Genomic DNA, 20,578 nt, shown 5'->3' with positions numbered 1-20,578 from the left:
CACCATGAATTTCTAGATATTTAGAAATTCTAGATATCTAGAATTGATATTTTTCCCATGTAATAAAACATTACCTGTGTTGATATTTTATTTTATTCTCTCTCTTCTCTTGGTTGCATCACGTGGCTTGTGTGATCTTAGTTCCCCAACAAGGGACTGAACCCAGGCCCTTGGCACTGAAAGCACGGACTCCTAACCATTAGACTACTAGGAGATTCCCTAGGGTTGATATTTTATACTGTGAATTTTCACATTGCTATTCCTCCCTACCCAGAGTTTAAGTTTCTTAAGGAGTGTCTTTCACAGAGTAGATGCATAACAAATGTGTATAGATGTATTGCTTGCTGAAATTCTACCATTTACAGTAGGCTGAAAAACATGGCCATAACATTTTGCAGCTCCTCCCATCAAAAACTGAAGTCCTACAGGAAAAAAAAAAAAAGAATTGTAAGTCCTTTTCCCCACACCTTGAATCTGGGCAGGCCTGATGACGTGCTATGACCCTGAATGAGGTAGGAATGAAGTTATACCAGTGCTGCAGCCTAGGCCTAAAAATGTCTTGCAGCTTCTCCTCTCACCCTCTTGGAACATCACCCTAAGTTCCACCTGCTATAAAGAAGCTAGCTGAACCAGTATACACAATTGCCAGACATGTGAAGGGTCCATCTTGGACCATTCAGTTATTTTCATGAATGAGCCCAGGTGAGACCACTGAAAGAACGGTTCAGACAACCTGCAGAATCATGAGGAAAAAAATGTATCATTTGGTTGAGTGCTACTTATTATGCAGCAAGAGATAATGAAGACCAGAAGAGGGAGTCCTCTCCTTCACACTCATAGGAATTTTTCCTGCTTCTTTTAGGGCCCTTCTCAAAAATTACCTTGCTTTCTGGATATGTCTCTTCTGACCACCGCCAGGTTGTAATATCACTCAGGGTGAGACAATTTACTCATCTTAGATTTCTTCTAAAGAACTATGCCTACAACTATATGTAGTCGGTGATGAGTCCATTTGCCAAGTACATAATGGTTCCTTCCAAGGAAGTCTTGGAAATCAGGTCCCAAAAGAATTTATTAGAAGGCACTTCCAAATGAGAGCACTTAGAGAGTCATTGTACTTCCCTTGACCCTCTCTCACACCTACATGGGTAGAGGATAGGCTAGCATTAAAAGAGCTCTGTAACAGGAAACATACAAGGATTATTGCATCATATCTCTCCTTCAGTGACTCACATATTAGTCAGAAAGACTATTCTTCCTACTGGTTAACACTTACCTCTTCATTTACTTCTCTAGCACATATTTCTATATTTAACCTATGATGAAAACATCACCAAGAGGCCAAACTACTGAAAAAAAAAAAAGCCATTCTACTCAACCATCCTCTAGGATCCTTGGTACTGTATCCAATTCTCCAACTCTCCCACATTTTTATAAACCTAGATGAAACAAACATCAAACATGGCTTTGATGAGGGTGAGAAGAATCACAAAAGAACAGGTTGTGGAATGATGTGTAACCAAGGTGCAAGTAATGAACCCTACTACACTCTAGAGCAAACAATTGAGCATCTGTACGCCCAGAAACAACAGAAAGAACAGCAGACTGGCCTGTTACCCTGTGGAGCTACAACCCCCTCTCCATTTTGTATTCAGAGGTTCTTTAGTTCTGAATTTTCTGTGCGACCTACCTGGCCTGGGAAAGCTGTGTCTAAAAATCAGAATTCAGGTGAAGTCTCCAGCTCCTTTAGCAGCTACAAGTGCTAGAAAAGCAGCAGTTCTTTTTATTATTAAGTATTTGGGGCAGGCTGCACTTTCCTATGTTAGGCTCAATAGAGAGGCTTCTAGCTAAACCAGTCATGGTCCTCAGAGTTGTGTTTTTCAATTTCTTATTGCTTCATCCATTTAAGACAGTCACACTTTGGGTTATGAAATGGGGGACATTGAAGTGTGGTTCAGACTCTTGTAAAAATCATATAAGATTGGAGAAGAAAGCTGGTCCGCAAAGGTTGGGTTTAGAGGTTACTGAGAGACCCTTAGGATTCTGCTTTGGTTTCTTGGAAAGGGTAAGGTAAAACTCTCACCTGAGGGTTTCTTCAGGGAAAGGCAGCCATTCAGAATTATTCTCAGTTAAGGAGCCCCTACGGTTAATCAGTTCAGTTCAGTCACTCAGTCGTGTCCGACTCTTTGCCACCCCATGAACTGCAGCATGCGAGGCCTTCCTGTCCATCAACAGCTTCCGGAGTTCACTCAAACTCATGTCCATCAAGTCAGTGATGTCATCCAGCCATCTCATCCTCTGTCGTCCCCTTCTCCTCCTGCCCCCAATCCCTCCCAGCATCAGAGTCTTTTCCAGTGAGTCAACTCTTCGCCTGTGGTGGCCAGAGTACTGGAGTTTCAGCTTCAGCATCATTCCTTCCAAAGAAATCCCAGGTTGATCTCCTTCAGAATGGACTGGTTGGATCTCCTTGCAGTCCAAGGGACTCTCAAGAGTCTTCTCCAGCACCAGCAGTTGAAAAGCATCAATTCTTCTGCACTCAGCTTTCTTCACAGTCCAACTCTCACATCCATACATGACCACTGGAAAAACCATAGCCTTGACTAGATGGACCTTTGTTGGCAAAGTAATGTCTCTGCTTTTCAATATGCTATCTAGGTTGGTCATAACTTTTCTTCCAAGGAGTAAGCGTCTTTTAATTTCATGGCTACAGTCACCATCTGCAGTGATTTTGGAGCCCAGAAAAATAAAGTCTGACACTGTTTCCACTGTTTCCCCATCTATTTCCCATGAAGTGATGGGACCAGATGCCATGATCTTCGTTGAACTTTAAGCCAACTTTTTCACTCTCCTCTTTCACTTTCACCAAGAGGCTCCTTAGTTCCTCTTCACTTTCTGCCATAAGGGTGGTGTCATCTGCATATCTGAGGTTTTTGATATTTCTCCCAGCAATCTTGATACCAGCTTGTGCTTCCTCCAGCCCAGCATTTCTCATGATGTACTCTGCATATAAGTTAAATAAGTAGGGTGACAATATACAGCCTTGACATACTCCTTTTCGTATTTGGAACCAGTCTGTTGTTCCATGTCCAGTTCTAACTGTTACTTCCTGACCTGCATACAGATTTCTCAAGAGGCAGGTCAGGTGGTCTGGTATTCCCATCTCTTTCAGAATTTTCCAGTTTGTTGTGATCCACACAGTCAATGGCTTTGGCATAGTCAATAAAGCAGAAATAGATGTTTTTCTGGAACTCTCTTGCTTTTTCCATGATCCAGCGGATGTTGGCAATTTGATCTCTGGTTCCTCTGCCTTTTCTAAAACCAGCTTGAACATCTGGAAGTTCATGGTTCACATCTTGCTGAAGCCTGGCTTGGAGAATTTTGAGCATTACTTTACTCGCATGTGAGATGAGTGCAATTGTGCGGTAGTTTGAGCATTCTTTGGTATTGCCTTTCTTTGGGATTGGAATGAAAACTGACCTTTTTCAGTCCTGTGGCCACTGCTGAGTTTTCCAAATTTGCTGGCAGATTGAGTGCAGCACTTTCACAGCATCATCTTTCAGGATTTAAAACAGCTCAACTGGAATTCCATCACCTCCACTAGCTTTGTTTGTAATGATGCTTTCTAAGGCCCACTTGACTTCACATTCCAGGATGTCTGGCTCTAGGTGAGTGATACCATCGTGATTATCTTGGTCGTGGAGCTCTTTTTTGTACAGTTCTTCTGTGTATTCTTGCCACCTCTTCTTAATATCTTCTGCTTCAGTTAGGTCCATACCATTTCTGTCCTTTATTGAGCCCATCTTTGCATGAAATGTTCCCTTGGTATCTCTAATTTTCTTGAAGAGATCTCTAGTCTTTCCCATTCTGTTGTTTTCCTCTATTTCTTTGCATTGATCGCTGAGCAAGGCTTTCTTATCTCTCCTTGCTATTCTTTGGAACTCTGCATTCAGATGCTTATATCTTTCCTTTTCTCCTTTGCTTTTCACTTCTCTTCTTTTCATAGCCATTTTGCTTTTTTGCATTTCTTTTCCATGGCGATGGTCTTGATCCCTGTCTCCTGTACGGTTAATAGACCTGCTAAAATGTTCCTATTCAGAGCACTCAGATATTTCCCAAGATTATGAGCTGGAACCAACTTCCTTTGATTTCTGGGTACTCCCTTCTATGACAATGAGGTCTTTCCATTCCCGCACTTGCATAAAGGAAATTACTTCAGTTACATTGTGAAACAAAGATCTCATTAAGGTGACTCACTTTTACTCTATCACCCATCATCAATCCCAGAGTAACAGTCTACTCACCCTGCATTCATATGACTAAAGAAATCCTTCTAAATCATTGCATAATAACTTTGTCCACCTGTACCTGCTCTACCCAGAATAGGTAGAACCTTCAATCCTCAACAAAGCTGAAACAAAAAGTTCCTTTAAGCCACAGGAGGGAACTCTACACATTTCACTTCTGTCTGGACCCAGACAGAAATGGATCCCCTTGATAGATTTGAAAAGTAGTCTTATTTGCTATGCAAGTAGAGGATGGATGACTATGGATGAAAAGAAGAATGGCTAGGTGGATTGGCTGTATGTTTAAACACAGGAGCTGCTTAAGATCTTTTCCTATGCTTGTTGTAATAAACTCTGTTAGCAGGCTCGTGGCTGGTTGTGAGGTTGAGACACGTCTAAAGGCTGTCTCTATGCCAAACACGAACAAAAATATCCTCGGACTTGATTGGTTAACTCAGTCAAAACACTCTTATCACGCATATCTGTTTACAACTGGGGGCCAGAAAACCGAGTAAAACGATGAGACACCCCTGTAGTAACAGAAACAGATTCATGTAAAGAAAATTTCATAATTTAACCGGAGATGCTAGGAGGGTGGATTCTGCAAGGCAGCTTTCTGGAGAAGCCGGTCTTGTGTCCTGTTCCAGAGGTGACTTCAGCGAGGAAGACTAGGGTAAACATCTTAACGTTTTAATCCATTTCTTCCTGGCATATCTTCACTGTGACTTTTCAAGGATATTCCTTTGAGTAGAGTGGCTAACTGATGCCTATCTTTTCTACTCTCCGTGCTCAGAACAGCCCTAACTTCCTCACGCGTTTACTGCCTCTCTTTGAGCCACGCCCCCAGGTTCTGGGGGAAGTTCCGGCCAATAAAGTTGCGCCCCAAGGATCGCAGGCCCAGGGAAGGGAAGCCTCCATCCAATGAGAGGCCAACTATAACCGCAAAGAGTAGAAAAGTCTTTTAGTGGTGTCTTCAGGCCAATGAAGAGCAATGATTATGCGCCGGCTCTGGGCTACCGACAGATCACGGGCGGCTTCCTGAAACACGTGACCAGTGAGCTGAAGCAGCCCTGCCCCACCTCCTGGTCTGGAGGTAGCGCGATGGGCCACGCTTCCAATGGTTAGAAGAACTTCTCGTCACGTGCAGTTTTTGGAGGCCCAGCGGCGTCCTGAAAGTCATGTGACAGTTGACGTTGGCGCCAAGTTTCCCAATGGAAAACAAGAGCTGCCTTCACAGGACCAGAAATTGGTATGTCCCCGCGAATAACAGCACGGCGGGGCGGGGATAGCCTATCACGTGCTGCGGGGCGGAACGGGGCGGGGCAGGCCACTGGTTGCGGGGCGAGCTGGGCGCGCGGCGCGCAGGCGCCCTGGGGACCCGGTAGCGGCGGCGGCGGTGGTGTCTGCGGTGACGGCAGAGGCGAAAAGAGCCGTATCTTTGGCCGAAGCGGGAGGCGGCGGTGGCGGCCATGGCGGCAGATGGAGAGAGATCCCCCCTGCTCTCCGAGCCCATCGACGGTGGCGCCGGTGGAAACGGATTAATGGGGCCGGGCGGGAGTGGGGCTGGGCCCGGGGGAGGCCTGACCCCCTCCGCACCACCGTACGGAGCCGGTAAACATGCCCCGCCCCAGGGTAAGCCGGGGCGGGGTCCGAGGTGTTCCCAGGGGTACTCTGACAGGCGGAGGGGGCGGGGCCGAGGGCGGAGGCGGGGCCCAAGCGCCAGGTGCGGGGCTGTTGCACCTGTGACTGGGTGAGGCTTCCTTTCCTCCGCAATCGCGACCGCAGCTTGGGAGCAGAAGGGAGCTCTGAGGAATCTGATGGAAGCACTGATCATAACAATCACGCTGAGCTTGTCAGAAGGGTTGAGGACCAGAAACAGTTGCCTTACTCCATGTAGCATCAGTGGGGGTGTCTGCAAGTAATGCCAGCCCTTCTTTTTACCTTCCTCTCCAGCATTTCCCCCGTTCCCCGAGGGACACCCAGCAGTGTTGCCTGGGGAAGACCCACCCCCCTATTCACCCCTGACCAGCCCGGACAGTGGGAGTGCTCCCATGATCACCTGCCGAGTCTGCCAGTCTCTCATCAACGTGGAAGGCAAGATGCATCAGCATGTAGTCAAATGTGGCGTCTGCAATGAAGCCACTGTGAGTTATACAAATCTATGAAACGGGCCCTGTTTTCTGGATCCTCTTTCTGATCCCTTGATTCTAGACCCGGACCTTCAGGCATTGGCCAAGGGCCTTTCATGAAACCCAGGTTTCAGTTCCAGGAGTCTCACACATCATTTCCCCAGAAGCCACTCACCAGCCTAATATTTACCATCCCTCATCTTCATACCTGTCTTTATACTTAAGCTTAGTTTTAGTTTGTAAATCTCATGTTGTATGCCTTTCATTTCTCTGTCCTGGCTAAGATTTTCTCTCTCTGATCTCTTCTCAGAAGGTGTTTTTGGAAGAACAGGGATTGGGATTAGAGATTTGCTCACTGATGTCCCCATTATTCTCTAGCCAATCAAGAATGCACCCCCAGGGAAAAAATATGTTCGATGTCCCTGCAACTGTCTCCTTATCTGCAAAGTGACTTCCCAGCGGATTGCCTGCCCTCGGCCCTACTGGTGAGGAGGAATAATTTGGGGAAGGGCATTAGTAGGGAAAATTGGAAAGCCTAGGAAGGATGAATGTTTACAGAGAATGTAAAGGTGAGAGAGCCTGGTGTTTATTTAGAAGGAGAAAAAGCTAAGGGCTGCTGTGTCTCTAGAACATTATAGCCATCTTTCTCATCTCAGTAAAAAGATTAGCATAAAAGACTACTCCATCTTTAGGAAGATGGTAGTCTCAGAGACTGGGTGAATTATCCTGACGTAAAAGGGACATTAGAGACCTTAAGTTTAAGCAGTACTCTTCCCACAAGTATTCTCTGGGGGTAGGGCTGGCAGTGCAGAGAAGCAGAGAGACTTCTAAAGGCAGGGAGTAGGGGATGTGAGGGAGGAATAATGTAGGGATCCTTAGGATTAAAAACTTTCTAAATATAATCGTTTTCTCCTATACAGCAAAAGAATCATCAACCTGGGGCCTGTGCATCCAGGACCTTTGAGTCCAGAACCACAACCTGTGGGTGTCAGGGTTATCTGTGGACATTGCAAGAATACTTTTCTGGTGAGGAGAAGTATTGGGAGGCTGGAGGTAGGGAGGGGCAGAAGTGGAAATGTAGTCATGAATGTATTTCTGAGTTATGATAATGAATCCTGAAAAGGTCTGTTCTATGAGGAACCATTTCCCCACCTCCCAGTGCCCCAGGGCTCTCATTGAAAATGACCCTGCTTCTACTATTAATTGGTTTCTGCCTTTTCCTTTCTCCTTAGTGGACAGAGTTCACAGACCGAACCTTGGCCCGTTGCCCTCACTGCAGGAAAGTGTGAGTGATTAGGGAGCAGCATCCTTGAGCTGGGTAATGAATAGGGTAAAATCTACAAGGCCATTCCAAGTATCCATTTCTGTTTGCCTCCCCACAGGTCATCTATTGGGCGCAGATATCCGCGAAAGAGATGTATCTGTTGCTTCTTGCTTGGCTTACTCTTGGCAGTCACTGCCACCGGCCTTGCTGTGAGTAGACCTTGATCCAGCCCCTTTCATTCTGCAGCCTCATCTTCTAAGGCTAAGATTGGGGAAATAGCTATCCTAAAAAGAAGTGAAACTGAAGGGGGTTTTGTTTGTCTTGTGTAAACAAACAAGATGACTTAAATTTGAAGGAGACTGATAAAGTCTTCAGTGTTACTATGAGTTAAAAACAGCTATCTTTATGTGGAGGATAGAACAAAGAAGTGACTTAGATTCAGTTGCTATTAGGAAGTTGTCAGACATGAAGAAAAACTGACAGGTGTCTGGGATTGTTTGAGTATCTTCCTGCCGAGCAGAAGGGAGTTGGACAACTGGGCCTTTTAAAACGTCCCTGAAGGTGGCCACATGTGGATAGGAGACAGAAACTGAAGCTTGAGTTGTTTGTTACTGTTACTAAGCTTCCTGGAAAGTTGTGAGAGATCAACAGTAACCCCATTGTTCTTCTTCATCTTCTTCAGTTTGGCACATGGAAGCATGCACGGCGATATGGAGGCATCTATGCAGCCTGGGCATTTGTCATCCTGTTGGCAGTGCTGTGTTTGGGCCGGGCTCTCTATTGGGCCTGTATGAAGGTCAGCCACCCTGTCCAGAACTTCTCCTGAGCCCCACGACGACCCACAGACTGTGCCTGGCCCCTTCCTGGTGGGGACAGTGACACTATAAGGAGAGCCGTGGTAAAAGGCTCCCTGGGCTTCTTTAAGGGGAGCCAAGCAGCTGCCTTCCTTTTCCCTGGGGAGAAGTAGGAAGGAACCAGGCCCTCACCTAGGTTTGGAGGAATAGGTAAGACCACTGCTGCCCATCTGTTTTCCAACAGTTGCTGTGTTTAGGGTGAAGTAGGCGAGAAGTTGCCCCTAAACCTGGGTCCAAAAAGGCAGTTCTAGCCTTGTCCTTCCTATATGCTCCCTGAGAGCCATTCCTGTCCCTTACACATTCCAGGGCAGGGTTGGGGTGGGTAGCCCTGGGGGGTCTCCCTCCCTCTTGTGCACCATTAGGACCTTGCTGCTGCTATTGCACTTCACCAGGGGCTGGCTCTGGTCTCAGCACCCTCAGTCTCCTCTCCCCCCGATTCTGTGTCCTGTGGGGGTGGGGTCAGCTGCTGCTCTGTACAGAACCACAGGAACTGATGTATATAACTATTTAATGTGGGGTATGGTCCCCTAGTCCTGTATTTCCCATAATTCCTCCTTTTCAACCTTACGCCCCAGTTGCAGTTATTTAACTGGGCTGGATAGGGTTGCTGTCATGGGAGAGGTTAGGGAGTCATCCTGTGCTTGTAAATAAATAAGGTCATGACTCTATTCTTTTCCAGTTGTTAATCTGTGTGTATGGAAGGATGAGGGGAATTTGTAACCCCATGAAGGGATAAAATACAGCACCACTAAAGCTGAAACTATGGCTCTTTATTTTCACAGGGACAGTTCAAAGGAAATATCAGTAGCTTTTGTTTAATGTAAAAAAAGAAAAAGAAAAAAGCACCACCCCTACACAAATACCCTCCTTGAGAACTTACATCTGTTATTAGAAGCCTGGTTAAAGGATTCAGTTTAGAAGGGAAATACAATGCAGATTTCTCTAGATAGCAGTTATTAAAGAAGTTTGGGGTAAGAATTTTAAAGCTAGCTTGGTGGGCTTATTTCCCAGGCTCAACATGATTTGGAAGAGGTGTCACAGAGCTAGGTATAGGGTAATGGGACAGTGGTCACTGCCCAGAGCCTTGGAACGGATTTTACTGTCACACAATGCAGGCAACAGAGACTGAGATAACAAAAAATAATCAAGGCGCCAACCAACGTTTTTGGATCGCGCATTCATCATATAGGTCCAAAAGGTGTAGGCATAGGCCGTGTTGGGGTAGAGGTGCCGGAAGCTGTCAGTGAGTGGCACAGCCTGCAGCAGTTCCCCGAAGCCCTGCCGCTCTTGTGGAGTGAAGCCAGCATTCTTTTTATTTCCCTTTGGGTTGCGAAGGTCAATCTCTTCATGAGCCACGTTGAGGTCCCCACATAGCACAAGGGGCTTGCGGGATGCCAAACCCTTCAGGAATTTGCGAAAGGCTTCATCCCAGCGCTGGCGATACTCCAGGCGCACCAGACCTCGGCCCGCATTAGGCACATAGGCTGTCACCAGCACAAACGCCTCATATTCAGCCACAATCACTCGGCCTTCCTGATCATGTTCTTCCTCACCTACAGAAATGATGGAACAATCAGCAAAAAGAAGTTTTAAGAAAAGGGAAAGGAGAGAATAAAAGAATCAAGAATTGGGGCTGGACTGGGATACCAGCAATTTAGTTTGGAAGCACTGGGCTTTAGAAAATCAGTGGGGTCTCACCGATGCCATAAGAGACTTTGAGTGGGCACTGGCGGGAGAGGAGGCCCACACCACTGTACCCTTCCTTGTCTGAAGGAGCTGACCAGTACTGATGGGATAATCCAGACAGTTCTTGAAGTTCAACTGGTAGTTTGTTCTCGGAACATTTGGTCTCTTGGAGGCACAGGATGTCTGGGGCTTCTTCCTTTATCCACTGTAAGTGAAATTAAATGTAGAAAAAGTATTATCAATTCAGCAGCCATTTACTGAAAAATCTATATGCAAAGTACTAGAAATATACAGATGAGACACAGTCTCTGCAGAAATAACATCTAGCAGCATAATATTAAAACTTAAGGGCAGAGAGGCAAGAAGAGTGTTACATGCAACAAGGAGGAATTGTTTTTTTCCCCAAAAGGCCCTGGATAGCCAGCTTTTTAAGCGGTAGTTATTTAAATGTTGGCTATGCAAGAAATAAAATGGAGCAAGTCCAGTAAGGAGGTTTTCCCAACATGCCAGGAAAGAGATGAGGACATTATAAATAAGAAAATGGCACTGGAAATGTTGAAATGGCATTTGAAAAATTAACAAGGTTTTTTGGGTGAAAACCTAGTACCTTTCCCACAAGAAAACTATCGTGCTAGGGACTAAGATGGAAAAAGATGATTAAACCCTAAGATCAGCCTCTGCACCCCCTTAATTCCACTCACATCTAAACCTTTCTTCTTAATCCAGGCTCGAAGCCCATCCACATTCCACGAGCAGATCTTGAGTGTGGCTGATTTGCCACTGGGTGAGGTTTTCTGATCTGGGGGGTCTTCATACAGAACTGCGCCCTCTCCTACTGCCTCTTTTTCGTTCTTTTTCGCTCCTGCCTTACTCTTCTTCGCCTCTGGCTCTATAAAATAAGTAATACATAATGGGATATAAGTTGGCGGTATCCAACTTTGATCCAGAGTAAACTATAGACCCACTAAGAGCCTGCAGCTGCCGCGACTTCTTCATAAATGTGAATACTGTCGGTGTCGGTCTGGACTTTCCGTTCAACGGTCCGTACTTCCCGTTCAGCTAGGTAATTATAGACATCCCCATCGCTGCCTCTAGGGAGAGGGGCCCATTTCATTCTCTTACCAGTCTTGGGCTCTTCCGCGTCTTCGACCACCGCTCCCTTTTTCCCACGTTTCGGCATCACTGTAATGTACGCCCTTCTGCACCAGTTCCACTTCGCCCACTGAAGCAGTATTTTGATCGCGTTGCCTACAAGTGCAAAGAAGTCGTGAAACCAGCTAGAGCAGAAGACTCCACCCTCAACGCCCACGTTCCAAGTACCGCCTTTGAAACTGTATTATCTCTAAATTCCTTCCCCGCCTCCGTGCACCATCAGCCTTTCAGCCCCTCACCCCTCAGACTAGATCATTTCATCGTGTCTTATACACTTCTCGCGAGATCCGCCCTCCGGCCAAACAAGGGACTTAACTGAGAGTCCCGACCTAGCCTTGCGAATCAGACGTCCAGAGAAGCTGCTAAGATGAGGAAAACAACACAAACCCTTCAGCTGACCTGCTTCGGCCCCTGTCTGCCTCCTCCTTAACCCAGCACAAAGAATGGAGCACGCCGTGCCCCACGTGGGTAACTGGCGTGGTCACGTGATTTGAGATGTTCCTCCAGGGGTGGAGGAATACGGGTCATTGGTCTAGTTGTACCACGTGACTCAAAAGCTTCCCGCCCTTCTGGACTCCGGGACACTGAAGGCCCCACCCTCCATTCTTGGACTGTTTATCAATATGCCAGATTCACAACTCTTTCTGCCACCCTGACTAGAGATCCCAAAGCTGTGTAAGAGAGAACAAAATCAGTGGAAAAGGCTGGGCTGGACCATCGGAGAGAAGCAGAGGAACGGATAGGAATTTAAGGAGCAGACGCCGGCTCAGCGTTCCCGGCAGTTAGCGAACAGGCCCTCGAAGGGGTCTTGATGGGTCGTCGTAAAGACAGAGGTTGGGACTGGCGCTGGCGCGCTACGTACGGGACTATTTTGGTAGTTGTTCTGGTTGGCGCGACTGCTTAGCATCCACTGGCTCATCCTCCTACTCTGCGACCCGGAGTCTGCGTCCCAGCGCGGACTGGTGAGGGCTCTTTGGCTCCAGTGCTAGCTCGGAGCCATGCCGGCGGTGCTGGGTTTTGAAGGCAGCGCCAACAAGATTGGCGTGGGAGTGGTACGGGATGGCAAAGTACTGGCGAACCCGCGGCGGACTTACGTCACGCCTCCCGGCACAGGTGAGGATTTGCGGATTTGTAACTCGTGGCGCACTTTTCCGCGCAGCATCCCCTGCCATCTTTCTAAACGTTGGTGAAGAGTGCGCATTGTGCCTCATAATTTTTGATCCTAGTTTCTGAGATTATGTAATGGTAAAAGGGCTTACCAGTTGGCTCAGTGGTAAAGAATCTGCCTGCAGTACAAGAGACTTGAGTTCGATCCGTGGGTCGAGATCCTCTGGGGAACGGAATGGCAACCCACCCCAGTATTCTTGCCTGGAGAATCCTATTGACGGAGGAGTCTAATGGATTACAGTCCATGAGTTGGACAAGACTAAGCACGCACACACATTATCCCGAAGCTGATGGGTAGAAGAGTTACAGGCACTTGAAACTGGATCTTCTGAGTTGTTCAACCTATACTGACCACCTTTTATGTGCTAATTATCGGCTGCCCTTAGAATATTCGATAGTTGTTTTTGGACTTCTGTACCTTGTTCTTAAAATGGGAATGATATTACCTGCGTCATTTGGTCTGGAGAGTTAAAGTATCGGATACATTGACAACTTTCCGTAAATGTTATTTCTAAGCTCTGTTGTCTTTCCTACCTTCCCCCCAAACACCTCCTTCCATAGGAGAGGGCAGCAGGCTTGTGTATACCTGAAAAGCCTCCCTGAACAGGTGATGTTGTAACAGGTTACTCGTTAGAAATGAATATATATGTTTAGCACTCAAGCTTCTCGGCATTTGGCACCATGCTGCTAAGTCGCTTCAGTCGTGTCCGACTCTGTGCGACCCCATAGACGGCAGCCCACCCCCCGTCCCTGGGATTCTGCAGGCAAGGACACTGGAGTGGGTTGCCATTTCCTTCTCCAGTGCATGAAAGTGAAAAGCGAAAGTGAAGTCGCTCAGTCGTATCCGACTCTTAGTGACCCCATGGACTGCAGCCTACCAGGCTCCTCCGTCCGGAGGATTTTCCAGGCAAGAGTACTGGAGTGGGGTGCCATTGCCTTCACTGGCATCAAGAATGTGAAGATAAAACAGGCAGTGCTGTGAGATGCTCATGGTTAAGCTGGGAAAAGTACCGATTAACTATAATGCTGTAACTGTTACATGTTACATATAGTGTGTTAATTTAAATGATGTTGCCATGCACAGTGTTTGTAGAGTCACAGGGCATCACCAAAAAGTATGAGATAGGTATCATTGAGTCCTGAGTAGGAGTTAGGTATGAAGAAGGGCATTTCTGAGAGCTGTTTAGCTTAGCTGAACAGGCTGAGAAGACTATATCTGAAGACAGGATGTTTGAGGAAAAGGGAGGGGACTCTTCCTACCCTACTGAAATGTCTGTTTTGACTTCTAGGTGCCTTTCTGTAGGAAAATTCTTAGGATCTCTGACTTGTGTCCGTCCCCTAGGATTCCTTCCAGGTGATACTGCTAGGCACCACCGAGCTGTTATCCTGGACCTGCTGCAGGAGGCACTAACAGAGGCTGGATTAACCTCTGAGGATATTGATTGCATCGCATACACCAAAGGTATAGCTAGAAGTGTGGGCAGCAGTGGAATACAGCTGGAACCCAGCTAGGTCAAAATAGCCTGCACCTCACCTTTGAAACCACCACTGCATCCGCTGTACCTTCCCAGCCCCCGCTTCCCTCAGCTCTGTTTTTCCCAATCTCTACAGGATTCTAAGCCCTATTCTGTCCCCATAGGTCCTGGCATGGGTGCCCCACTGGTTTCTGTGGCTGTTGTGGCCCGTACTGTGGCCCAGTTATGGAATAAGCCATTGCTGGGTGTTAACCACTGTATAGGTCACATTGAGATGGGCCGCCTCATCACTGGAGCCACCAACCCAACTGTGCTGTATGTCAGTGGAGGAAATACACAGGTATTTAGAATTCTTCACCATTCTTTTTTTTTTCCCCCCTCAGAGATTTTTGGGTATTTTTAATAACTGAAACAAAACAGATCTAAAACCACAGCTTCTGGAAGAACCATTTGTTCTTGCTGGTTTTGTATCTTTCCTCAAACTTGACCTTGACCTCTTGTTGGGATGCACATTTAAGAGCAGGGTATCTGAAGACATTCTCCTTGGCCACAGTTTTTTCCAAGGGGATACCTACAGAGTACCTTGTGGGCTTGAAGTGATATACTTCAAGTTACAAACTTTCACAAAAGACTTGCTCTCTGACCTCCTGGCAGTTTTCTTCTTGCCCATGGTAGCTTTCACTTTGTACCTTGCTAGCAAGGTAGCAAGATCATAGGTGTTCATGATGACTGGCCAGGGGCATCACCACCTCCCAGGTTTCATGAACTTGCCCATTTTGACAGAAGCCATTCAGGACTACAGCAGAAAAGTTCCACCATTCCTTCTTAATTTCTGAGGCACTGTACTAGCAACTTTCACTTTCTGCCTGAGTGGTAGGAAAACTGGGCTCATCTGAAGCTAAAAAGTGATACACTGGAACATTGGATGACCTTTATACGTGGCTATAGAGATGAGGAATTTCCAGCTTAGAGAAGGAAAAAATAGTAAGGATTGAAGTGTTTAAAATAAGGATTTTTATTTTCATTATTTTGAAGCTTATTTTTCCTATGAATGTTAGCAATTAAAACTAAGGGGCACTTGGCAGTCCAGTGGTTAAGACTCTGCTTTCAGTGCCAGGGGCACGGGTTCTATCCCTTGTCAGGGGACTGAGATCCTACATGCCTCAAGGTGCAGCCAGAAAAATTTTTTTTAAAAAAAGAAGAAACTAAAGGGTACTATCTCATTTGTTTCTTTACAACATTTGTTTTGTTTTAGTTACTGATGGTAAATATATAGTGTTTTTTTTTTTAGAGTGAAAACATAAGTAATTTGAATAACATTTTATGAATGGTGGAAGATGTTTTAAATTTATAGATGAAGCCAGACTTGTTTGGGATACCTTACAAGATCTTTTTAAGTTGAGATTGGAGAACTCTAAGCCTTCCTTTTCCACCTAACACCTGATGGGATTACTGTCCAGACTGATTCCTCTCTCCTGAAAGGATTATATTCTAAAAGTTCATTTTGTGAAATAGTTATTAAAGATGAAGCACGCATTTCTATGAAAATGACGTGAGAACTTTAATGGGTAGAGAACAAGTAATTGGTTGAGGCCTGAAGGATATTTATTATACAAGGTTAGAAACTTAGGGTGTGGAAAGTAACAGTGGAAGCTTACAAGATTTACTTGAGATGAGCAGTGATGGAATTTTCTCTTTTCCTCTTTCCCTTTAAAGCCTGCTTAGGTGTGAAAAACAAGATGATTGACTACAGAATTTTTCTTTATGCTTTTGTTTCCAACCTTTTATCAGTAGAGTAAGGGCTACATCAGAATGGAAGAAAATCCCTAGCAGCACCAGAAAGGGAAAGGGACTTAACGATCCTTTGGAAGTACTGTCAGAAGTCTGGAGCTTAAGTGTCAATGGGTGATGAATACTCTGTGCTAGAAGTTGGTCCCATATGAAGAGTGGACAGAAGTCGGTTGCCAGTGCTGAGCTGGATGAGCAATTAGTCTGACCCAATATGGAATTTTGGGGTTTTGTTTTTGTTGTTATTGCTGCACCAAGTGGCTTGTGGGATCTTAGTTCTCCTGCCAGGGACTGAATGCATTTGCAACCAGGTTCAGGGAATTCCCTGGGATTTTTTATTTATTTATTTTTTTAACTCTTACCTTAGTGGTTTCCAAATATTACCACCCTCATAGGATAATGTTGAAGAACTCTGGTTCCCTGCCTCCAAGAAGGAAAGCTTTCCCTAGTCCACACTGTCTTGACTGCTTTTAAAGGAATATCAGCAAACTCCAAGCTAGAAAAATGTATCCAAAATGATAATTTACTTCTCTCCTCTCCTAGGTTACCGTCTTTAGACTAGAAATCTACTCTGGGAATCCTTAGGGTGTACATAGACTTCTCAGAGAAGTACTATTCAAAAGTACCTGTTGAGGGATTGGGAAAGTACTTTATTTCCATTGGTTATTGAAGTTCTAGTGACCACGTTGATCCTCTGCTATGTTCTTCCCCAAGCCAAATGCTCCTCTTTACAGACTTGAGGTTTCATGGACATCCTCATCACCCTTAGGTGATTGCATATTCAGAACATCGTTACCGCATCTTTGGGGAAACCATCGATATTGCTGTGGGTAATTGTCTGGATCGTTTTGCTCGAGTGCTGAAGGTGAGTCATTGAGGCTACAGAGAATATAAGTTGTGAATGAATGAATTTTGGGAGAGCTATGGAAAAGGAAAGGGAAGATAAATTAGCTTCTTTTGCTTCATAGATACTTGCCTTCATCCTGTTTTTCCTTCTAGATTTCCAATGACCCAAGTCCAGGCTACAACGTTGAGCAAATGGCAAAGCGGTAAGGGGAATAAGGCAGAAGGAGGCTGACTGGTGGGGTGCCAAGGATTTCCCTGTGTATGTATGAATGAGCTTTGGGAGGGCTTTGGAGGGTGAGCAGCCAGCTGACTACAGGCTTAGTGCCTCATATACTCACTCCCACATAGAGGCAAGAAGCTAGTTGAGCTGCCATACACTGTAAAGGGGATGGACGTCTCATTCTCTGGGATCTTGTCTTTTATTGAGGTGAGTGTGGGGAGGTGAGAAGATGGGCACTTTCATGCTTTTTAGTGAAGTGTGCGAGTTTTGCTCAGTGTAGTATTTTCTGTAGTATATAGCATAGTACTGGCTATATGTTAGATGCTGAATAAATTCATCTAGCAAATACCTATTGAACATCTTTTGTGTACCAAGTGCTGTTCAAGGTAATAGTGATACTAGATGGAGCAAAACAAAAATCTGCCTACTTGGAGCATGCATTTCATGGGGCATGGAAGGAGGGAGGGAGACAGAAAAAGAAACAAAGAAATGGGAAAAAAATAAAATGGGTCAGATGGGGACAAGTCTGGAGAAAAATTTACCAGGGTGAGACAGAAGGTGAGAGGGCAGGCGTTCATGATTATTGAATCTTGAAAGAAGGCTGCTGGTTTTATATATATAGATATAGCTCAGTGCCAGTGAAGAGCAAGATATACTGGTATGGGTGAATTGTGGTAAAATGCAGTAATCCGCCAAGTGTGCTAGTTTTTTGCTCACATGTCACCCCCAGACCACAGTTCACTGTTTTATCTGTTTGCCCCTGTAACTACAGGACGTAGCCCAGCGCATGCTGGCCACTGGAGAGTGTACTCCCGAGGATCTGTGCTTCTCCCTGCAGGTAATGAAGTGAAGAGCTGGGATAGAAAGGTGGAGCTGACAGAACTAAACTGGGATCGCCTCTGATGTTTTCAACTTGTCTGCCCCCCACAGGAAACTGTGTTTGCAATGCTGGTCGAGATCACAGAGCGGGCCATGGCGCACTGTGGCTCCCAGGAGGCCCTCATTGTGGGAGGTGTAGGATGTATGTATCATTGAACTGACCTTCTCTTTTGTATTTTGGGGCATGTGCATGTTGCTCCTGATACTCTAAATCTCTAAGGGTTTGGGGACATTACTTATTTTGTTTCTGTCCTGTGCTTCCCAGTCTTTGCCCCTACTTCATTTTCCTAAGTCAGTGCACATGAGGTGTATAGCTAGACTGGAGAAATGGCTAAAAATAAGCTAATCGTACCCCTGCCTCTGTAGGTAATGTGAGGTTACAGGAAATGATGGAGACCATGTGCCAGGAACGTGGAGCTCAGCTTTATGCCACAGATGAAAGGTAAAGGCCGTCCCACCCACACATACTTTTTTCCCCTCCCTCCAATTGCTGTGATTTTCTACCCTTAGATCATGAATTGCATACGTCTTTTCCTTCCCAGATTCTGCATTGACAATGGAGCCATGATAGCCCAGGCTGGGTGGGAGATGTTTCAGGCTGGACACAGGACCCCTCTCAGTGAATCTGGGATCACACAGAGGTAAGTGGCCCCTGGGAGGAGGTAGACAGCATTATATGGGAGGTAGGCAAAAATCCAGCAGGAAGAGGACCCAGAATTGTGAGGGCAAAGAAGAATGGAATAAGGGTAAACTGTCCACCAAGTTTTTCCTTTTTTTTTCTTTTTTAAACAGGTATCGGACAGATGAAGTAGAAGTGACCTGGAGGGACTAACAAAGTTAACAGGATTGGAGTATTTGGTGCCCTGAGTGGAGCCCAAGGGACCCTAGGCCTTAATCTCTGTCCTGACAAGGCTTTGGACTCCCTTGTCTCATCATTTGAACCTCAAGAATTGACTCAGCATTAAAATATTTTTGGTTTTATATGTTGGCAATTTTCTTGTGTTCCGGAAGAATATACATTTGGCAGTGGTCAAATCCTTTTGATGGGTCGATGGATAAGGAGGGCAGGGGTCAGAGCAGCACCCTGGCGGACTGCAGGTAGCCTTGGGAGCTGCTGCTCTGGAGCTAAAGTTGAGGAGAATCTCTGAGATATTCTAACCTTCTCTTAGGAATGCATTATCATTGGTACTATTTTAGCATCAGATCTTGTGTTAATTGCTTTACATTCATCACCTTGTTTAAATTCTTTGAAGTGTAGGTACTCAGGATTTCCCTGAAAACAGCCTGAAGCCAGATATAATTTCATACTAATTGATAACTCAAAAGTAAAACTGTCCCTCCTCCATACACTTAAGCCTACAGACATTTCCATTGGCAGACCAGAGGGAGGCCCTGGGTACGTGTCCTGCCACAGCCACCAGAGTTAACCTCATCATGCACTTTTATTTATACCAGTCACCATAAGAAGTGTGACTATCAAGTCACCTCTCCTCTTTTTTTTTTTTAAATCTCAAATCAAGAGTTTTTATTGTCTCTTTAAAGGATCACAACTGAGTCCATAGAACCATCTTGTTTCTGCAGCAGGATCACTGAGATCTTATTCATCAGCCTGCTGAACTGTTCCTTTTTCAGATACATAGATGCCATCCAAAAATTTTCTGATATCCTTGTTTTTAACTGTGGTGGCTTGTGAATCAAAGCAGCTGAATTTGACACAAGTTCAATGTCATTTCCTTCAAGAATCAACTCATCTTTCTGGGCTTGAGATACTGAACAGGCAACCCCTGGCCTCGTTCGAACCCTGCGTATGTATTTTTCACCCAAAAAATTTCGGATTTCCACAAGAGAACCATTCTCCTGAATAACAACGTTGATGGGGAAGTGGGCATACACCGACCTCATCTTGTAACGGAAGCCCAGTGTAACACCCTTGATCATGTTCTGTACGTGACTACAGATTGTGCGAACTGTGGCCAGTTCCTTTCTGTTTCCCCACCATTTGTCAACATGGAGCCTCTTCTTTTTCTTTCCAAGGAGACTGAGTTCTACATTGATGTGATTGAAGTCCCTCCGCAGGGTGCCTCTGGGGCCCTTCACAATAACTCCGTCCCTTCAAGTTAATGTCGACATTTTCTGGGATGTCGACAGTCTGATTGCTGAGAATGGTCTTCATTCTCGCAGTAGATGCGGCAAAGAGCTCACCTCTCCTCTTAAACTCTAATAACCATTACTCTCCACTCCCTTTTTGTCCCTGTCCACCTGCTTCTTTTAACTCTTGCACTTCTTTTTGTGATCTCTGAAGTTAGCAGCCAGTCATTAGCAGAAATCCCATGTATCCTCAGCATCATCTCTGAATGTTCCCTATACATAGTTGCACTCTGAGCCCTTGTTTCTCCTGAGGATTCTGCTTTTCCTGCCACCTGTAGTGGTGGTGGGTTCTCTCACACCCACTGTAGCACTAGGCTGGCCTGGAAGCAGTGTGGGAGGCCGCATTTTTCCTCATGCTATTCTTGGACTGCTCTCATCTCTAACATACCTCAGCTTTAAAACAATATCTGTCATAAATCTTGGTGCTTTAAATACCCATATAGGTTATCTTGCTAACACTGAACTGGTCTCAGTTCTTTGCACCTCCACTGATCTTGTCCTGTAGTCCCACTTCAGCTACTCCTTCCTCTGGTCGTATTCCAGCCCCACTGCTAATCCATATCTCAGTCTCAAACATCCCACTCTCCCACCATTACTTCCTATTTTTCCAATTGACTCCACGTGTCTTCACTTCTGTCCTCCAACTAAGTGCCAGTCATGAGCACCTCATTGCAAACAACTAATCTC

At 45.6% G+C, this 20,578-nt stretch overlaps 3 protein-coding genes and 1 pseudogene across 6 annotated transcripts; 2 read left to right on the top strand and 2 right to left on the bottom strand.

Moving 5' to 3' along the window:
* The first annotated feature begins 5,675 nt into the window (after positions 1-5,675).
* PIP4P1 (phosphatidylinositol-4,5-bisphosphate 4-phosphatase 1) lies at positions 5,676-9,079 on the top strand. 2 transcript variants are annotated; one of them, XM_068965136.1, is made up of 7 exons: positions 5,676-5,894; positions 6,237-6,427; positions 6,791-6,897; positions 7,333-7,438; positions 7,645-7,697; positions 7,795-7,885; positions 8,359-9,079. In XM_068965136.1, exons 1-7 carry the CDS (start codon positions 5,753-5,755, stop codon positions 8,500-8,502), a joined length of 834 nt encoding a protein of 277 aa, XP_068821237.1. In that variant the 5' UTR covers positions 5,676-5,752; the 3' UTR covers positions 8,503-9,079. The 2 variants fall into 2 exon arrangements, with proteins under 2 accessions (XP_068821237.1, XP_068821236.1); XM_068965135.1 differs by having other exon boundaries at positions 5,676-5,915.
* Positions 9,080-9,313: 234 nt separating this feature from the next.
* Positions 9,314-11,817, bottom strand: APEX1 (apurinic/apyrimidinic endodeoxyribonuclease 1). Of its 3 annotated transcripts, none has more exons than XM_068965548.1 (5): positions 11,756-11,817; positions 11,339-11,464; positions 10,918-11,105; positions 10,229-10,421; positions 9,314-10,083 (listed from the first exon to the last, which is right to left on the bottom strand). In XM_068965548.1, exons 2-5 carry the CDS (start codon positions 11,394-11,396, stop codon positions 9,566-9,568), a joined length of 957 nt encoding a protein of 318 aa, XP_068821649.1. In that variant the 5' UTR covers positions 11,397-11,464; positions 11,756-11,817; the 3' UTR covers positions 9,314-9,565. The 3 variants fall into 3 exon arrangements, with proteins under 3 accessions (XP_068821649.1, XP_068821650.1, XP_068821651.1); XM_068965549.1 differs by having other exon boundaries at positions 11,768-11,789; XM_068965550.1 differs by having other exon boundaries at positions 11,698-11,785.
* A 418-nt stretch (positions 11,818-12,235) lies between these two features.
* On the top strand, positions 12,236-18,681 carry OSGEP (O-sialoglycoprotein endopeptidase). Its single transcript, XM_068964830.1, has 11 exons — positions 12,236-12,481; positions 13,878-13,997; positions 14,175-14,350; positions 16,568-16,663; positions 16,798-16,847; positions 16,993-17,071; positions 17,637-17,702; positions 17,795-17,885; positions 18,110-18,185; positions 18,286-18,384; positions 18,536-18,681. The coding sequence occupies exons 1-11, from the start codon at positions 12,367-12,369 to the stop codon at positions 18,573-18,575; spliced, it is 1,008 nt and encodes a 335-aa protein (XP_068820931.1). The 5' UTR covers positions 12,236-12,366; the 3' UTR covers positions 18,576-18,681.
* Positions 18,682-19,340: 659 nt separating this feature from the next.
* On the bottom strand, positions 19,341-19,916 carry LOC138074551 (large ribosomal subunit protein uL6 pseudogene; annotated as a pseudogene).
* Positions 19,917-20,578: the final 662 nt, after the last annotated feature.

This window comes from Capricornis sumatraensis, chromosome 2 (genome assembly GCF_032405125.1).
Source record: "Capricornis sumatraensis isolate serow.1 chromosome 2, serow.2, whole genome shotgun sequence".
Lineage (NCBI taxonomy): Eukaryota > Metazoa > Chordata > Mammalia > Artiodactyla > Bovidae > Capricornis > Capricornis sumatraensis.
The sequence above is the reverse complement of the archived record's forward strand: the minus strand, read 5'-3'. Positions and strand labels throughout refer to the sequence as shown.

Coding starts and splice junctions, on each gene's coding strand:
- APEX1 (XM_068965548.1), bottom strand. CDS start 11,396: ATGCCGAAACGTGGGAAAAAGGGAGCGGTGGTCGAAGACGCGGAAGAG. Junction 11,106..11,338: donor CGCGGAAGAGCCCAAGACTG/GTAAGAGAATGA, acceptor CTTATTTTATAG/AGCCAGAGGCGAAGAAGAGT. Junction 10,422..10,917: donor TTAAGAAGAAAGGTTTAGAT/GTGAGTGGAATT, acceptor TTTCACTTACAG/TGGATAAAGGAAGAAGCCCC.
- OSGEP (XM_068964830.1), top strand. CDS start 12,367: ATGCCGGCGGTGCTGGGTTTTGAAGGCAGCGCCAACAAGATTGGCGTG. Junction 18,186..18,285: donor CTTTATGCCACAGATGAAAG/GTAAAGGCCGTC, acceptor TTTCCTTCCCAG/ATTCTGCATTGACAATGGAG. Junction 18,385..18,535: donor GAATCTGGGATCACACAGAG/GTAAGTGGCCCC, acceptor TTTTTTAAACAG/GTATCGGACAGATGAAGTAG.
- PIP4P1 (XM_068965135.1), top strand. CDS start 5,753: ATGGCGGCAGATGGAGAGAGATCCCCCCTGCTCTCCGAGCCCATCGAC. Junction 6,428..6,790: donor GCGTCTGCAATGAAGCCACT/GTGAGTTATACA, acceptor ATTATTCTCTAG/CCAATCAAGAATGCACCCCC. Junction 7,886..8,358: donor TCACTGCCACCGGCCTTGCT/GTGAGTAGACCT, acceptor CATCTTCTTCAG/TTTGGCACATGGAAGCATGC.